We start from the raw sequence: 17,174 nt of genomic DNA on the forward strand, positions 1-17,174 counted from the left end.
GGGGGGGAGGGCCCCCCACACAAAAAAAAAAAAAAAAAAAAAAAAATACAGCAACTGAAATTAAACATTTACTAGAGGGGCTCAATAGTAGATTTGAAATGGCTACAGAATTAGCAAACTTGAAGACAGATTGATAGAAATGATGATGAAAGCTGAAGAACCAAGAGACAAAAGAAGGAAGAAAAATGAACAAAGCCATAGAGAAATGTGGGATACCATTAAGTGTGTCAACATACGTGTAACAGGAGTAGTAGAAGGAGAAAAGAGAAAAATGAACAGAAAAAATATTTGAAGAAATAATGGCTGAAAACTTCCCAAATTTATTGAAGAAACAATAACCTACATATCTAGGAAGCTGAACAAATGCCAAGTAGGACAAATACAAGAAGATCTACATATAGACACATCACAGTAATAACGCTGAAAGTCAGAGACATGGAGACAATTTTGAAAGCATTAAGAGAAAAATAACTTATCACTTACAGGGAACCCAAATAAGATTAACATCTGACTTTTCAGTAGAAACAATGGAAGTCAGAAGACAGTGGAATGCCACATTCAGAGTGCTCCAAAAAATAACTGTCAAACAAGAATCTTAAATCTAGAAAAGCTGTCTTTCAAAAGTGAGGCAAAATAAGGATATCTTCAGATTAAAAAAAAATGTGTTATCTAGCAAATTTACCTTATAAGAAACACTAAAGGAAGTTTTTTCAGGTTGAAAGCAAGTAACCCTTATAGTAATTTGAATCCACAGAAAAAACAGAGAGCACTAATAAAGATAATTATGTAATCACAAAAGAGTATAAATGCATATTTTTTCTGTTTCTTCTCTTAAGTTATTTTAAAAGCAAGTTTAAAAAATATGTGTATAATATATGTATATAATGTATTGCTGGGCCTATAACACACAGAAATGTAATATATATATATATAATATGTTTGCAATTAGAGAACAAAGGAGATGAGAGAAAAGCTGTACTGGGCTAAGGAAATGGCTACAGATGGTAAAAATAATAATTATAACAATGTGCTGCTGCATTTATATAATTAACAGATGTATACCAATAATACCACAAAAATACAGAAAGGGGAATACAACTATATATGAGTAATATTTTCACATATTACTGGAATTAAGCTAATATAAATCTGAAGTTCATTCTCAGAGTTAGGATATATATGGTAGACCCTAGAGCAACCAGTAAAAAATAACTCAAAAATATAGTTAAACACAGTTTAAAAATCATTTAAAAATTAAAATACTACATTAGAAAATAATGCAAAAGAAAGTAGTAAAGAAGAAATAAAGGAACAAGAAACCATGACACATAGAAAACAAAAAAGGAAAATGTCAGGTAAAAATCCAACTATGTCAATAATAACATTAAATGTGAATGGATTAAACAATCCAATTAAAATACAGAGACTGTCAGACTAGATAAAATAAGAGGACCCAACTAAATGATGTCTATAGGAGACATCTTTAGATTCAAAGACACAATTAGAGCCTAAGTAAAACGATGGGGAAACTATATTATGCAAACTACAGCCACAGGAAATCTAGAGTGGCTATCCTAATATCAGACTACACAGGCTTTAACACAAAAAAATTACTAGAAATAAAGAGGTACATTTTATAATGACAAAAGGTTCAATCCATTAGGGAGATAAAACAATGATAAATATAATGCATCTAATAATAGAGCAGCAAAATACATGAAGCAAATAATGTCAGAAATGAAGGGAAAAAGAGATAATTCAAAAAAATAATAATTGGAGACCTCAACAGCCTACTTCCAATAAGGAACAGAACAACTAGACACAAGATCAACAAAGAAACAGAAATTTTAACATTATAAACCAATTACACCTAACATACATCTATAGAATGCACCACCCAACAACAAGAGGATACACATTCTTCTCAAGTGCACATGGAACATTCTCTAGGATATGCCATATTCTGGGCCATAAAGCAAACTTCAGGTAATTTAAAAGACTATAAATAATACAAAGTATTTTCTCCAATCACAATAGAATGAAACTACTGATTTCTCAATAGTAGGAAACTCAAAATTATGAAGAATTGAACAACGTCCTCCTAAATAACCAATGGTCAAAGAAAAGATCAAAAGGGACATCAGAAAATACTTTGAGATGAATGAAAATGAAGACACAACATACCAAAATGTATGAGATGCAGCTAAAGCAGTGCTTAGAAATTTATAGCTGTAAACGCCTGTATTAAGAAAAAGTAGAGCTCAAGTCAATAACTTAAACTTCCACTGTAAGTCACTGGAAAAAGGAAGAGCAAAATATACTTAAAGCAAGGAAGGAAATAATAAAGATCAGAGTAGAAATTAATGAAATAGAGAATAGATAAATTATAGAGAAGGTCAATTAAACCAAAGTCTGGTTCTTTAAAAAGATCAAACAAATTGACAAACCTTTAGCTACAATGACCAAGAAAAAAAGAGAAGACTCAAATCACTAGAATCAGAAATGAAAAAGGGACATTATGGCCAACCTTACAGAAAGAAAAAAGGATTATAAAGCAATATTGAGAACATCTGTATGCCGGTAAACTGAATAAGTTAGATGAAATGAACAAATTCCTACAAAGACACAAACTACTGAAACTAACTTAAGAAAAAATAGGAAATCTGTAGAGACCTATAACAAATAAAGAGATTGAAACAGTTAAAAAAAAAAAAGACCAAACTACCCACCCGCAAAGAAATGCCTAGGCCCAGACAGTTTTGCTGCTAAATTAGACCAAACATTTAAAGAATTAATAACTATTCTTCACAAACTCTTTCAAAAACTAGAAGAGGAGGAAATGCTTCCCAACTCATTTTATGAGGTCAGTATTAACCTTATACCCAAATCAGACAAAGATGTCACAAGAAAACTATAGACCAATATCTCATGAATATGTGTGCAAAAATCTTCAACAAAATACTAGAAAAGTGAATCCAGTAACATATAAAAAGAATTTTGTGCCACACCCAAGTGGAATTTATCCAAGGAATGCAAAATTGGTTTAACATCGCCCCCACCAACTAATGTAATATATCAATCAATAGAATAAAAAACCAAAAAAATCACATCATCATCTCAGTAGATGAAGAAAAAGCATTTGGCGAAAGCCAACATGATAAAAACACTCAGCAAACCAGGAAGAGAAGGGATCTTCTTCAACCTGATAAATGGCATCTATGACAAACCTACAACTAACGTCATACTTAACAGTGAAATACTGGATGCTTTCCCCCTCAGGTCAGGTGCAAGGCAAGGATGTCCATTCTCATCACCTGTAATCAACATTGTACTGGTGGTTCTAGCCAGGGCAATTGGGCAAAGAAAAGAAATAAAAAGCACCCAGGTTGGAAAAGAAGAAGTAAAACTATGTCTATTCACAGATGCTATGATCTTGTATATAGAAAATCATAAGGAACTCACTAAAAACTATTTGAATGAATGAACAAGTTCAGCAAGGTCGCAGGTTACAAGAACAATTATTAAGATCAATTGTATTTCTATACACTTGTAATGAACAATTCAACATGAAATTAGGTACACAATTCCATCTACATTAGCATCAAAAGAATAAAATACTGAGGAATAAATTTAACAAAAGAAGTGCAAAACTCATATTCTGAAAACTACAGATTATTGTTGAAAGAAATTAAATAAGATATAAAAAATTCGAAAACATCCTACGTTCATGGATCAGAGACATAGCACTTAAGATGACAATACTCCTAAATTGATGTACAAATCCAACACAGTCACCATCAGAACCCCAGCTGACTTCATTGTAGAAACTGATAAGCTGATTCTAAAATTCATATGGAATTGCAAAGCACCCAGTATAGCCAAAAAAATCTTGAAAAAGAAGAACAATCTTGAAAAAGAAGAACAAACACACTGCAGAGCAACAGTAATCAAGACAATATTGTACTGGCACAAGGATACGCATATGGATCAGTGGAATAGAATTGAACGTCCAGAAATAAACCTATACATCTATGGCCAGATGATTTTTTACAAGCGGGCCAAGATCATTCAATGGGGTAAAGAATAATATTTTCAATTTATGATGCTGGGACTGCATAGCCATACAGAAAGGAATGATCACACCATATACAAAAATTAACTCAAAATGAATCTAAATGGATTACCTAAACACAAAACCTAAAACTCTTAGATGAAAACAAAGGGTAAGCCTTCATAAACTTGAATATGGCAAAGGATTCTTAGATATAACACCAAAAACATGACCAACAAAAGAAAAAGTTGATGAATTGGATTTTATCGAAGTTAAAAACTTTTGCACTTCAAAGGACATCATCAAGAAAGCAAAAAGACAACCCACAGAATATGTGTCAAATCATATATCTCATAAGGGACTTATATCTAGAATATAGAAAGAGCTCTTGCAACTCAATAATAAAAACACAAATAGGGCTTCCCTGGTGGCTCAGTGGTTGAAAGTCCGCCTGCCGATGCGGGGGACGCGCGTTCGTGCCCCGGTCTGGGAGGATCCCACATGCCATGGAGCGGCTGGGCCCGTGAGCCATGGCCGCTGAGCCTGCGCATCCGGAGCCTGTGCTCCGCGATGCGAGAGGCCACAACAGTGAGAGGCCCGTGTACCACAAAAAAAAAACAAAAACAAAAAACCCACAAATAACCAAAGTTTTAACTGGGCAAAGGATCTGAAGAGACATTTCTCCAGCAAAGTTATACAAATGACCAATAAGCACAGGAAAAGATGCTCAGCATCATTAGTCATGAGAAAAATGCAAATCAAGGCCTCAAGGAGATACCACAGCACACCCATTAAGATGGTTATAATCAAAAAGTCAGATAATAACAAGTATTGACAAGGATGTGGAGAAACTGGAACCCCCATACACTGCTAGTAGTAATATAAAACGGTACGGGCACCTTGGAAAGCACTCTGGCAGTTCCTTAAATGACTAAACATAAAGCTACTGTATGACCCAGCAATTCCACTCCTAGGTATGTAACCAAGAGAAATGAAAACATATGGCTGCATATAAGTTGTATACAAATGTTTACAGCAGCAATATTCATAAAAGCCAAAAAGTGGAAACAACCCAAATGTCTATCGACTGACAAATGGATGAACAAAACACGGTCTGTCCACACAATGGGATAGTATTCAGCCATAGAAAGGAATGAATTCCAGATTCATGCTACAACAGGAATGCACCTTGAAAACATCATGCTAAGTGAAAGAAGCCATATACAAAGGCCACGTACGGCATGATTTCATTATATGAAATGTCTGGAATAGATAAACACATAGAGACAAAGTAGATTAGTGGTTGCTTAGGGTTGGGGAGAAACGTGGGAGGGAAAGGAGAGTAAGGGATGAGAGCTAAGGCCATGGGGGTCCTTTCTATGGTGATGAAAATGTTCAAAAGTAACATTTTTTTGAAAAAAAAAGTTCCAAAATTGACTGTGGTAATGATTGCACGTATCTGTGAATATATTAAACACCACTGAATTGTACACTTTAAATGGGTGAACTGTATGGTATGTGAATTATATCTCATTAAAATGGTTAAAATAAAAGAGGCAGTGAGATTCCTACCCAGGTTTCAGGCCTAAGCACGTGGTGCTGACCAGTTTACCATCCCTACACTAGCGGTGAGGAAATAATGACGTGACCACTGTTCTCGTTTTTCTATTGTCTTTATTTCTTACGGGGCAGAGTGGCAATCATTCAGGCAGAATTGGGCTTTCACGTGTAAACTGACTGAAATACCATTTTAATACCCTCAAAACCTTGCCTAATACATACAATATGGATGAATCTCTAAACATTATGCCGAGTGAAAGAAGACAGAGCAGAAAGACTCTCTTCACAATTCTATTTATATGAAGTTCTAGAACAGGCAACACTAATCTCTGGTGGAAAAAAATCACATCAGTGGCTGCTTCTTGGGCTTTTGGGGCAGGGACTGAGTGGGAGAGGGCATGAAGGAACATTCTGGGGTATTGGAAATGTTCTGTATCTTGAGAGGGGTTTGAGTTATACAAATTTTTTGCATTTATAAAAACTCATGGATGAAACACTTAAAATTTATGCATTTCAGTGTTGCAATTTTACTTTAAAAAAAGAACCATGAACAATACTGGCCCTTTTTAATGATTTGCTTGCTGAAGTGTCTGGGGGATACGTTCAGTGATGACTGAAACTTACTTTGAAATGTGTTAAAAATAAGATGGAGGGACTTCCCTGGTGGCGCAGTGGTTAGGAAGCCGTCTGCCAATGCAGGGGACATGGGTTCGAGCCCTAGTTCAGGAGAATCCCACATGCTGCGGAGCAACTAAGCCCGTGTGCCACAACTACTGAGTCTGCGCTCTAGACCCCGTGCGCCACAACAAGAGAAGCCACTGTGATGAGAAGCCCGCACACCGCAACGAACAGTAGCCCCCACTCGCCGCAACTAGAGAAAGCCTGTGCGTAGCAACGAAGACCCAATGCAGCCAAAAATAGATAGATAAATAAATTAATTAATTAATTAAAAACAAAATAAGATGGATTGACAGATGGGTAGACAGATACATGTAAAAGCAAATAAAGCAAAATGTTATCAATTGTAGAAACTAAGTGGTAGTTATATGGGTGTTCACTGTACAATTATCTTCAACTTTTCAGTGTGTTTGAAATTTTTTTATTAAAGAAGATACTGGGAACCAATATTTTAGAAACAAGTAAAAATCTTACCCTGATTTCTAGTCAATGCCTAGAACAATCTAATGAAAACTGTGGACCTCTTCTCAGAGGCACACGTTCCTACAGAAATAAAATTTTGCCTGTAATGGGCCTCCTAAAGCCCATTTATGGATACCTGATGTGTGCAAGGAGTTAACAGTTTAATGGTTTTCTAGATGTAGATGATGTGAAAGGAGTCAAGGGCAATTTGGCGAATTTGGGGAAAATATCAATGAAAGGATGATGGTGCTCATGTTAACTATATGAGCACGTTTCTGTTTCAGTGGTTTCAGTTTCAGTGGTTTCTTTGTCTGGCAGTCTGCTTCCTCATTTAGCATTGTATTAATAAAGTTGCTACTGACTGGCTGCCTTAATGTTTTCATTGTTTATTTCCGACAATCAAGGGTTCTTAGCCTAACCATCGTTTCTTCCTAAGTCTTGGAGACAGGGAAGGGCAAGCACAAATGGATTTTCCACACTCACACCCATGATGTGTTATAGACTCAAGACAGGGCAGCGGGCGTCAGTTAGGTGCAGAATCTGCTGAGACAGCAAAGGCAGGAGACTCTCAAACAACTGACTTGGTCCTCCAATTTGGTCACTCATTGGGTGAGCCATCGAATACAAAGACGTGGAGTTGTGGTGTTATGGCCTATTTGACCTTTGAAGGGCTGGGCTCCATTCATACAGGGTACTTTCAAGAGAGACGAAGATACCAATGGATCTCCTACATGAAATGTCTTAGAGGGAAGTAGGTAAGAAATCAGGCAGTTAGGCTGCCAATAAATAGTCACATCAATAAAATTCTTTGGACTCGGTTTCTTTATCAGGATCAGGAAAGATTTACACTGGATACACAGTCAATTAATGTTTCGTAGCCACCTAGTGGTCCCAAGCACTGTGCTAAGCTCTTTCATGTACGTCACCTCAGTTTAACCTAGACCACAATTCTCTTGCTGCTGCCATTCCCATTTTACAGATAAGGAGACCAAGGCCAGAGGTTATGTGGCTTATCAAAGATCACATGGCCATAAAGGTCTTGAGTCCAGTGCCCCCTTGACCATTCCTGCAGCTCAACATTTCTATGACTGTTTCAGCTGGAGTTGGCATGAATGTAAACATTTGACAATGCAATTAGTTTTTCTCCAGAGAACGTCCATGGTTCAGCACCCACACCAACACACAGGATACAGCGAGAGCCTTCCCTGAACTGGCTCTCCCGGGGAGGATCACTGTCCTTCCGGGACGATTCTTCCTACCTTTGTCATTCTCAGAAACCAGCAGCATGACAAAGAACAATAGGGGCAGTATCTCCCGGAGAAGCAGACACAAGGCTCTGATCTATCCCCTTCCAGGGACCTGTGTGCCTCTGCTCTGAGGGGTCGAGGCAGCATTTTCTGGGGGTTTTCTTGGTGCGGGTGAAGCCTGCCAGGTGTGTCCTGTGGCAGCAAGCCCCGTGCTATCTGGCCTTCCGTCTCCTCAGTCCTGATGCCCACGGCACCTTCCACCTCCAGTAAGGAGTTGTGGGGAAACACAGCAGGTGCAGGGTGACTGACAGTGACCTCAGCCCCCCAAAAGTGGGTCCCCCAGGAAGGCTGCAAGGCTCCTCAGAGGGCACCTGACCCACTTCCTCACAGACGTGTCTGCCTCCACCAGCAGCCTCCATAGGTCTCAATGCTGAAAAATCAGTCTAACTTGTTGGACAAGAGGTGTTTTCCACCAGTGGAAGAAGAGAGGCTGAGAGCGAGATCTAGAACAAGAGCTGCGCGCACGCGCACACACACACAAACACACGGGAATAAACAAGAAACAGATGGAGAGAACGAGAAGGGGGGCTGTTAAAAGTGATAGAAGAGGGTGGACTGGAGGTGGTAGGAAAGGAGAGGAAAGGAAGGACGTAGAAAAGCAAACCACTGCAAACAAGCAGAAGGTGGCAGCCTTCATATCTCAAAACAAAGGCTCTGCAGGACACTTTCCTCAGCTCAGGATGACTTCAGCCTCTGAGGATTCTGGCAGAGCTGAACACTGTGCCTAGATGTGCTTTCCTGCCCTGGGACCCAGGTCCGACCCATCAGCTCCCTCTCGGGCCACAGTGACTGGTTCTCGCCTCGGTGCGTGACTCAAGGCAATGCAGTGAGACTTCATCCCAGCAGCTTTCTTGGAACCATTCTGAAAAGGAAGCTCTCTTCCACTGGGACTTTGAGTAAAAGGAGGAGGAAAGCCTGGAGTTGCCAGAGACCACCACACAGGGAGATCCTACCTGAGGATGAAGCCAACACAGAGGGAAGCAGAACGGCAAGGTGGAGACACATTCCTGACAAGCTCTACTAAGCTCCTGGATCCAGCTATGCCTGAAGCCATGCCTACCTGGGACTTTCAAGTATATGATCTGAATCCCTTTTAGGCTTAAGTCAGTTTGAGTTGGAGGTTCTGTGGGTGGAAACTGAAATAGTCCCACTAGAATATGAAAACCCACCTATTAGTCTTGCCTCTTATGCCAACTCCCAGAAACCTCACCTGAGGAGATACCCAGTTCTCCTGACAAAAATGGTGGCCAACAGGGCCTGGGACTGTCCCACAAGACAAACACAAAGGCCAATAAGAGAACTGCTGAATAATGATTTTTTAAAAGTGAGACTATCACAGGGAGAAAGGAGGGCTGTGCTCAGTCAACATAGGGAGGTGTTGTGACTCTCAGGCCCTTGGCACCTGGGCTTGCATGGGCCCCTTCCTCCACTAGAAGAAATGTCAAAAATTATATCTCACAACTGCATTGTACAGAGATGAATATAATCCAGGCTCATATTCTCTTTTTTCTTATTATTAAAAAAATATTAAAACGTTTTCATGGGCCCTGAAAGCATCGTGGGCCCTGGGCACTGTGCCTGATCTGCCTAATGGAAATGCTGGCCCCAGGCCCGTATTATCCAGACTGCTTGCCTATACTGTCCAGGCTCCCTAGAGACAGACCTGATTTTATTTCCTTGTCTAGAGGGGTGGAAGGTCTGAGGAGTCCCTCAGACCCCGGCCGGCCTTTCTCTCTCTACGTGCTCACACTTCCCTGGGTCACCACCGTTTGGCCTCACCTTTGGGGTACCCACTGCATTGGGTCACCCCTGTAGCCTGGCATTGTCACTCTGCACGGTGCGGAGCTGCTCTCGACCTGTCAGGTGACAAGACCAGGAGCGCCTTGATGACCCACGTCTGGCTCATTGATGTGCCCCAGGTCCCAGCTCAGGCCGGGCGCAGAACAGACCCCCAACAGGGGAGGGACAGAGGACAAAGCCTGCTTCCTACTTAGGAAACTCTCGCCACTTAGGATTTGCACTCAGGCCAGGCAGGACACAGAAGGGAAGGAGGCAAGCCGTGTGGGGATGCAGTGGACTGGAGGTCTTTCTGGGTTGCTGTCTGCATCAGAGGATGACGTGCTGACTTGCAAAGCTGGATGGGTGGCGGTTACGTGGGTTGGCCCAGCAGGTGGGCAGGCATGAGTCAGCAGGAGAGGCCCCAGGTGAGTTCCTCACCCCGATTCCCCCTCACTCACCTTCATCACTGGTGTGAGGCTCGGTGCCATTGTCGTGGTCAACTTCGTCGATGGTCCCTGGCTCGCTGTGCGGGCTGTCGCTGCAAGGAAACATGGGGAGGGGACTCCTGGGGGGGGCTTTGTACCTCACGCTGCCCTCAGCCTCCCGCAGGCGCCGGCCTAGCCCACCTCTGCGCCTTGACCCAGATCAGGCCAGGCCCACTTCATCCCATTTTTTTCATCTGACCACCCGCAGACCTTCCTAACAGAAAACCACTCCCGGCCCCCTCACCCATTGGGAAGATTCCCTGAATACCATCCCCCAACTGACCCCAGCCCTGAAATTTGCTGGGCTGTCTTCTTGGTAAAGGCCGTCAGTGCCTAAGTATTCTGTAAGATCTAGAAGGCAGTAAAACACCGACGTTTTTCCTCAGAAGGACCTCAGGCCAGAGCAGAGGGAACTTTGGAAGTACTGAGAGTCATCCATCTGGCCTGGCTCCCTGCCTGTCTTGCAGCAGAGGTGACAAGCTCAGCAAGGTGGGTGAAGCTCCCAAGGAGTGGGTTCCTCGGGGCTGCCTCATGGTGCTGCGTGCAAAATCCACATCAGCCCAGGTGGCGAGCAGGCTGGCAACCATGATGGGCTTAGGGGTAGAGTGAGTCTAGGACCATCAAATTCTGTCATTAATGCACTGGGATAATTTCATCAGCTGCTGCCCCCTCACTGGATTGTAAGCTTCTTGAGGCCAGGGTTCATTCACATAGTGAGCCAATCAGTTTTTTTTTTTAATCAAACCATTGACTGAGTCTTAATCTATGCCAGGCATGGTGCTAGGTAAGAGGGATGCATTGATGGGTAACGTGGACACAAACCCTGCCCTCATGGGCTGAGAAACAGAAGTGCTACAAGTTGAAATGTGTTATATAGGCACAGATAAGCAGAGACAAGAACAGGAGAGCGGACCTACATAGGGTGTCAAGGAAGGCTTCTTGAAGGTGACATTTACAATACCATTTAAAGGAATATGGACTTTATTATGAAAAATTCTCCTGGATAAGTTCCAGACTCTGCACAATGGCTTAAGATCTTTTATAACCTGGCTCCTGCCGGCCTGTGGGGCCTCCTCCCTCACCATTCTCTCGTCACATGCAACACTGCAGGCATACAGAATGCTTTTCATTTTATTGCATGCTCCAGGCCTAGCACATTCTTTGCCCGCTCTCACCTGGCTGACCCAGTTCATCCTTCAGGCCTCAGTCAAGTCACCGTGTTTCCTCCAGGAAGCCTTTCTTGACCTCCCTACATTGGCTCCAGGGCCTCTACTCCTAGAACTGCTTCTTTCCTCCTCCCTGTCTCAGGGGTTACTCCTGGTCAGGTTACATCCCTACCCCTCAGCCCAGGGCCTGGCCCAGGACAGATGCTCAGTAACCATTTGGTGAATGAATGTTGTCCACTGTGATGAGACCCTCAACCAAATCCTCCTTTTTGGCTTTGAAAACTCCTCCAAAATTACCATGTAATTAGTAGTTTTCCTTTCTCATGGGGCACAAATGGGATTAAGAAAAGTGTGGTTATTGTATGTAGTGCTTTGGTAAGTATGCTAAGATCTGTACGTGCCTTCCCAGAGCACTAATTATATATATTGCAGCAAGAAAAGAAAACTGGTAATGGCTGCAAGAGCGATAAAGTTGAAAAGCTTCTCTTTGTCTAAAAAGTGTGCTTGCTGGTTGTAGGATTTCTGTTACAGATCAGGGACAGACTGGCTCCAGGTGCCTCAGATGAGATTAGAGAGCTGTGGCCCGGTGTTTCTATGCAGAGAAGTGTTGCAGAGAAACAAGGAGGCTGGAACGTTTCCCTTCTTTGAAGCCGCTGCCCAAATATGCCCACAGAACTAAAGCGAGGCAAGAGTCCAGGAACGCTCTGACAATCAAAAGACTAACTCCCCTGTAGGCATCTGGCTGAAAGCAGTGTGGGTAACCCCTGAACATACAGCTGTGTGTTGTCCTGGATTGGGAAGAAAGAAAGAGTAGGAGCCCTTTGGTTTTTGTCAGTTGGTGTTTTGAATTTTCTGTCTTCACAGAAATGTTCTATTTTCACCGTATTTTAAGGTCTTAGCCTGGGGAAGGTAGTCAGCCCTGAGTTTGATAAGATTCTAAAATATTTCTCCCAAAACCCAGTGTAGCACCAGGTACACAGAGGTGCCCAACTAGCACCTGTTGGCCTGGTGTGGAGCTCTCAAAGAAAGTGAACAAACTTTGCCAGGAACAGAGAACTCTAGATGGTAGGGGACAAGGGTGGGAAGTGTCATTCTCAGTTTAAGAGGTTGAGGTGGGGATTATCCACCCCCTGCGGCCTGAGATGGGCTTGCAGCTCACCTGGCCAATGACAGCATTACATACATCTCCTAATCGATGTGATTAGTTCACCAGACCCAAGCCTCAGGAGGAGACGTAATTCTTGGACTTGTGTTAAAACATTTGGGAAGGAGGAGCTCTTTTTCCACTGGGAATGGCGAGAGAACAGGCTCTAAACTGGTGTTACCAGATGCCTCTTTGAAACTACCAAGGGAGAGGCTGCCTGAGAATGAAGCCAATGTAGAAGAAAGCAGCCAGGGGCTGGGAATTGCAGGACTGAGTCCTGATAATAGTTGAACTCCTGGATCCAGCTATACCTAAAGCTATGATCCCAGACTTTATTTAGTTAAAACTAAATTCCCAATTGGCTTAAGCCTGTTTGAGTTGTATTTCCGTCCCTTATAAACCAAGACAGTCTTGACTGATGTACCTATCCCTCGTATAAGGCTGGAGCGAAGCTCAAATGAGAAAATATATATGGGAGTACAGACTAAAAAGCAGTAAGAAAATCAAAGGGTTTCTTACTGTTCTGGTTCAACAGTAACAACAACAACGATGATAATAATAATATCAAGAAGAATGGAATCTTACCAATATTCTTCCCCTCCAGCCATGCATTTTTCATACACAGGTCCCTCTAGCTCCCGGGGGCTGGGGAAGATGGCTTCATGGTGGATGATGATGGTTTTGATGACTTCGTTGACATGTGCCTGGCAGGACACAGGGTCTTGCCCATCGGGGATGTGCATGAGGGTGGGCCCGAAGCAGATGGCCAGGTTGTAGGGATCCATCATGTTCTCGTCACTATATTGCGAGAGGCTACAAGAAAGGAGTACCCACAAGTCACCAGGGAAAGGTGAATCTTCCCCCGTGGTTTCTTTCTCTTGGGGGCTCTACTCGTGTTCAGGAGGGTCCTATGTTCTAGGAACAGTTGTACCTACAAACCTCAGGACACCCCCTCCCAAAGGAGGCCAGGGCTGAGTCAAAGAGGGGGTCCCCCCCTTGGCTTGGCAACTCACTGGTTGAGGAAGGCGAAGAGGTATCTCATGACCACGATGACCACGCGGGGAAGGGTGATGAGGATTTGTTGGATCTGGTGCACCCTCTCAGCTGGGTTCTCCAGTTCTGTAACATAAAGGGACTTTTCAGGGCGCCTTTCATCAGCAGCGAGCCAAGTAGCTGACATTTGTGAGTCCCACCTGTGAGATCAGCCCATGTGGTTCAGGGGGAGGCAGGTTTTTTATTTTGTTTTAATTAATTAATTTATTTATTTATTGTTGGCTGTGTTGGGTCTTCGTTGCTGCACATGGGCTTTCTCTAGTTGCAGCAAGCAGGGGCTACTCTTGGTTGTGGTGTGCGGGCTTCTCATTGCGGTGGCTTCTCTTGTTGTGGAGCATGGGCTCTAGGCACGCGGACTTCAGTAGTTGTGGCACATGGGCTCAGTAGTTGTGGTGCACGGGCTTAGTTGCTCCGCGGCATCCGGGATCTTCCCAGACCAGTGATCAAACCGTGTCCCCTGCATTGGCAGGCAGATTCTTAACCACTGCACCACCAGGGAAGGCCAGGGGGAGGCAGTTTTACTCTCAGTTCCAGGGATGGAAATGTGACCCTGGCCTAGCCAATCAGAGCATCAAATTCCCCTAGCCACAGGGCTGGGCCCAGGAAGGGGTCCATGGCCTAATCAGAACAAATCAGGGTCGATCCTTGGGACTCAGCTGGAGAAACCTAGAGAGAAGTTCCCTCTTGAAAATGGGTAGAGGAGCAGCTGGGGGCTCCCAGGAAAGAAGATGGTGTCCGGGAGTGCAGTCGCCACAGAGCTGGAGGGGACAGATTCCTGAAGATGTCGTGTGAGGTCTGAGTCCAGCTGGGCCTTAACTTTTCAGATATATGAGCCACTACATTCCCTTTTACGGGTTAAGTCAGTGTAAGCTGAGTTTCTGTCACCTGTAGCCTATGAGTCCTGATGAACACAGGCAGGGACCAGGTTTTATTAGACTCTTTAAAAACACCAGCTGCAGCACAGGCCTGGCACAGAGTAGGTGCTCAGGAAATGAGCACTGAATAAATAACCACCTCCTGAGCTGTATATTGGTCAAAGAGCCTGGTGATTCCTGGGCTCTTGTCTCTGACCCCCATTTTCAGGTCAACCCTAGAGATACAGACATTTAATCAGTCAGGCCAGAGTTGGGGGCAGCAAATTGGGCTTGGTAAGGAGAAAAAAGTGCTTTGTGGGCTTTTCTCTGTAGAGAGAGAAAGCTCAGGCTAAGAGTGAGCTACCAAAGCTCCAATGATTATCTGCAGGGCTGATGCATAAACCCATGTCAGTTTCTTTTTCAGAGAAAAACATGTTTTTCTCACTCAGCCCCTCCTCTCTCCAGCCTCCAGATCCTGTCAGCATGTTCCTTTTAAAACACAGCTTTCCCCTTTCTCCTCTGTATCCAAGGCCCTTCATGATGCAGCTTCAACCACCCTTGCCTGCTTCATCTCCCAGCTGCCACCCCTTCTCCAAGTATCTGAAGATGATTGAGAGCCATGTTTCTCAGATGAAGTGGGCGTGCACCTCTGGGGCACTTACAAATATGTGGGGCATTCTCTGGGATTGTTGCAGTGACTGGAGGGTGCCACTGGCATTTGGGATCCAGGGGCCAAGGTGCTAAGGGTCCTGAATGTGTGGGACACACAACAAGGCACTGCTCTACCCGAAGTGCCAGTAGTGCCCCGCAGAAGAACTGTGCCAGGCCACCTTAGCCACCCCCCACCCCTCCACCCAAACACACAAAGGCTCTCCTGCTCCAGGTCTTTGCACACACTGGTGATCTCTCTTCTTCACCTGGCATGCTCCAGCCTACCTTCAAGGTCTGGCCCCTCACCAAGGCCTCCACACAGAGTGGAAGGCTCTGGCACACATATCGAGTCCACTGCCCCCCATACAGGCCCCTCCGTGTCCTCGGCCTCAGTCACACTGCCCTAGACCACCTCCACTACTGTTTATTGTTACTGTTTTCTTAAATACATTTCTTTAAAAAAGGAGACCTTGGGCTTCCCTGGTGGCACAGTGGTTGGGAGTCCACCTGCCGACTCAGGGCACACGGGTTCGTGCCCCGGTCCGGGAAGATCCCACATGCCGCGGAGCGGCTGGGCCCGTGAGCCATGGCCGCTGAGCCTGTGCGTCCGGAGCCTGTGCTCCACAACGGGAGAGGCCACAGCAGTGAGAGGCCCACGTACCGCAAAAGAAAAAAAAAAAAAGGAGACCATACCTCACTCTGTAAAGGAGAAACCAGGATCACTTGCCATAATTAGAATGTAACATAAAAAGAGATACAATGAAAGCAAAACAATGCTACCAAATTATAGGTAGACATTGTTTTATACAAAAGTTTCTGAGACTGGGGCCCTGCTCTCTCTGTTTAGCAGGGAGATTGACTTGTACGTTGGGGGCAGAGGGGCTGTCACTCCTTGATGTAACCAAGGCTTTGGGAGGGAACTGAGGAGGGACTTTTCCTCTCACACTGTTATTCAAGGTACACAATGCCATGACCTTGTACCAGGGGCCAAACACCTTGTCCGCTCAGGAACTGGTCTATTGGAGCTTCTGGAAATACTGGCTGAGCAGGTGACACGGGGCTCAGATAGGGATGGGCTTCTGTGGCCTGGGATTTCTGAGAGGTGGTCTGGAGCCTGAAGTGGATCAGGAAAGATGAGCAGGAAGTAGTGGGGGGCAGAAGAGTGGAGGAAGCGCCTTTCACACAAGACAAATAAGAGGGTTCAAGCCTCCCTAGGCTCTTGTCACCTCCTGGGGCACTTCCCTGGCTGCAAATATCCCTCAGAACATTGTGAGAAGCATCCCTAGTGAAACGGGGTGTGGGGCAACTTTTCTGTAACTCAAAGAGTTTATTTTTTTAAAAAAAGAGTTTATTCCAAAATACTAACATTCTAATATTCTAAAATTAAAAGTTTATTTAAAAAAATACTCCCAAAAGATTGCCGTGGATTTTGGCATCTTACAGTCAAGGTGCCTTTACTTCAGCCCCTAGATTGGGCTCCTGCCTTTATCCACAGAAATACTAGTCAAGAAGGACTCTCATGGCTAGTGATGTCAGAGGAAGCCCACAGTCAACTTATTTTCATCATTTCCCTGTTTGCCATATTGCTGACCTGACTCCCAAACCTTCCATGACTCCCTGTAACCCAAGGGGAAAAGCTCTGGAATCCTTGCAAGGCATTCAAGGCCTTCCCTTTCTTGCTCCATCGGACCCTTCCAGCATCTTACACCATGTACTGGCTGGGACACCCTCCTGCTGGTCCCATTGATCTGTGTGTCCCCAACCCTTCCTAGGATCCCTGAGTCCACTCCTCCCCAAAGACTCTACTCACATCATTCTCCCTCAGCTGTGATCTGAGAAACCAAGGCTCCCTCTGCCTCTTCTCTTCTGAGCTCCTCCTATACCCAGAGGTGTACCATGCCCATGAGTCCTTCTATTATAAACCATCTTGTTATTTCCACAACTAGGTTTTAAGTTCCATGAAGACAAGAGTCATATGGCTTCT

At 44.0% G+C, this 17,174-nt stretch overlaps 1 protein-coding gene across 4 annotated transcripts in view; it reads right to left on the reverse strand.

The window, feature by feature from the left end:
- The window catches only part of SRGAP3 (SLIT-ROBO Rho GTPase activating protein 3), a 262,192-nt gene that overhangs the window by 21,796 nt on the left and 223,222 nt on the right, over positions 1–17,174 (reverse strand). For 3 of the 4 annotated variants that reach the window (XM_024740673.1, XM_024740674.1, XM_024740675.1), the window contains exons 16-18: positions 13,646–13,751; positions 13,218–13,445; positions 10,296–10,375 (exon numbers count right to left, since the gene is read on the reverse strand). In XM_024740673.1, coding sequence (XP_024596441.1) covers positions 10,296–10,375; positions 13,218–13,445; positions 13,646–13,751 — 414 coding nt within the window. Of the gene's footprint in view, positions 1–10,295; positions 10,376–13,217; positions 13,446–13,645; positions 13,752–17,174 lie in introns of those variants that run through there. The other variant, XR_003002647.1, reaches the window with a different exon arrangement.

The sequence above is a fragment of the Neophocaena asiaeorientalis genome, unplaced genomic scaffold, assembly GCF_003031525.2.
Source record: "Neophocaena asiaeorientalis asiaeorientalis breed wild unplaced genomic scaffold, Neophocaena_asiaeorientalis_V1.1 scaffold325, whole genome shotgun sequence".
In the NCBI taxonomy this organism is placed as follows: Eukaryota; Metazoa; Chordata; class Mammalia; order Artiodactyla; family Phocoenidae; genus Neophocaena; species Neophocaena asiaeorientalis.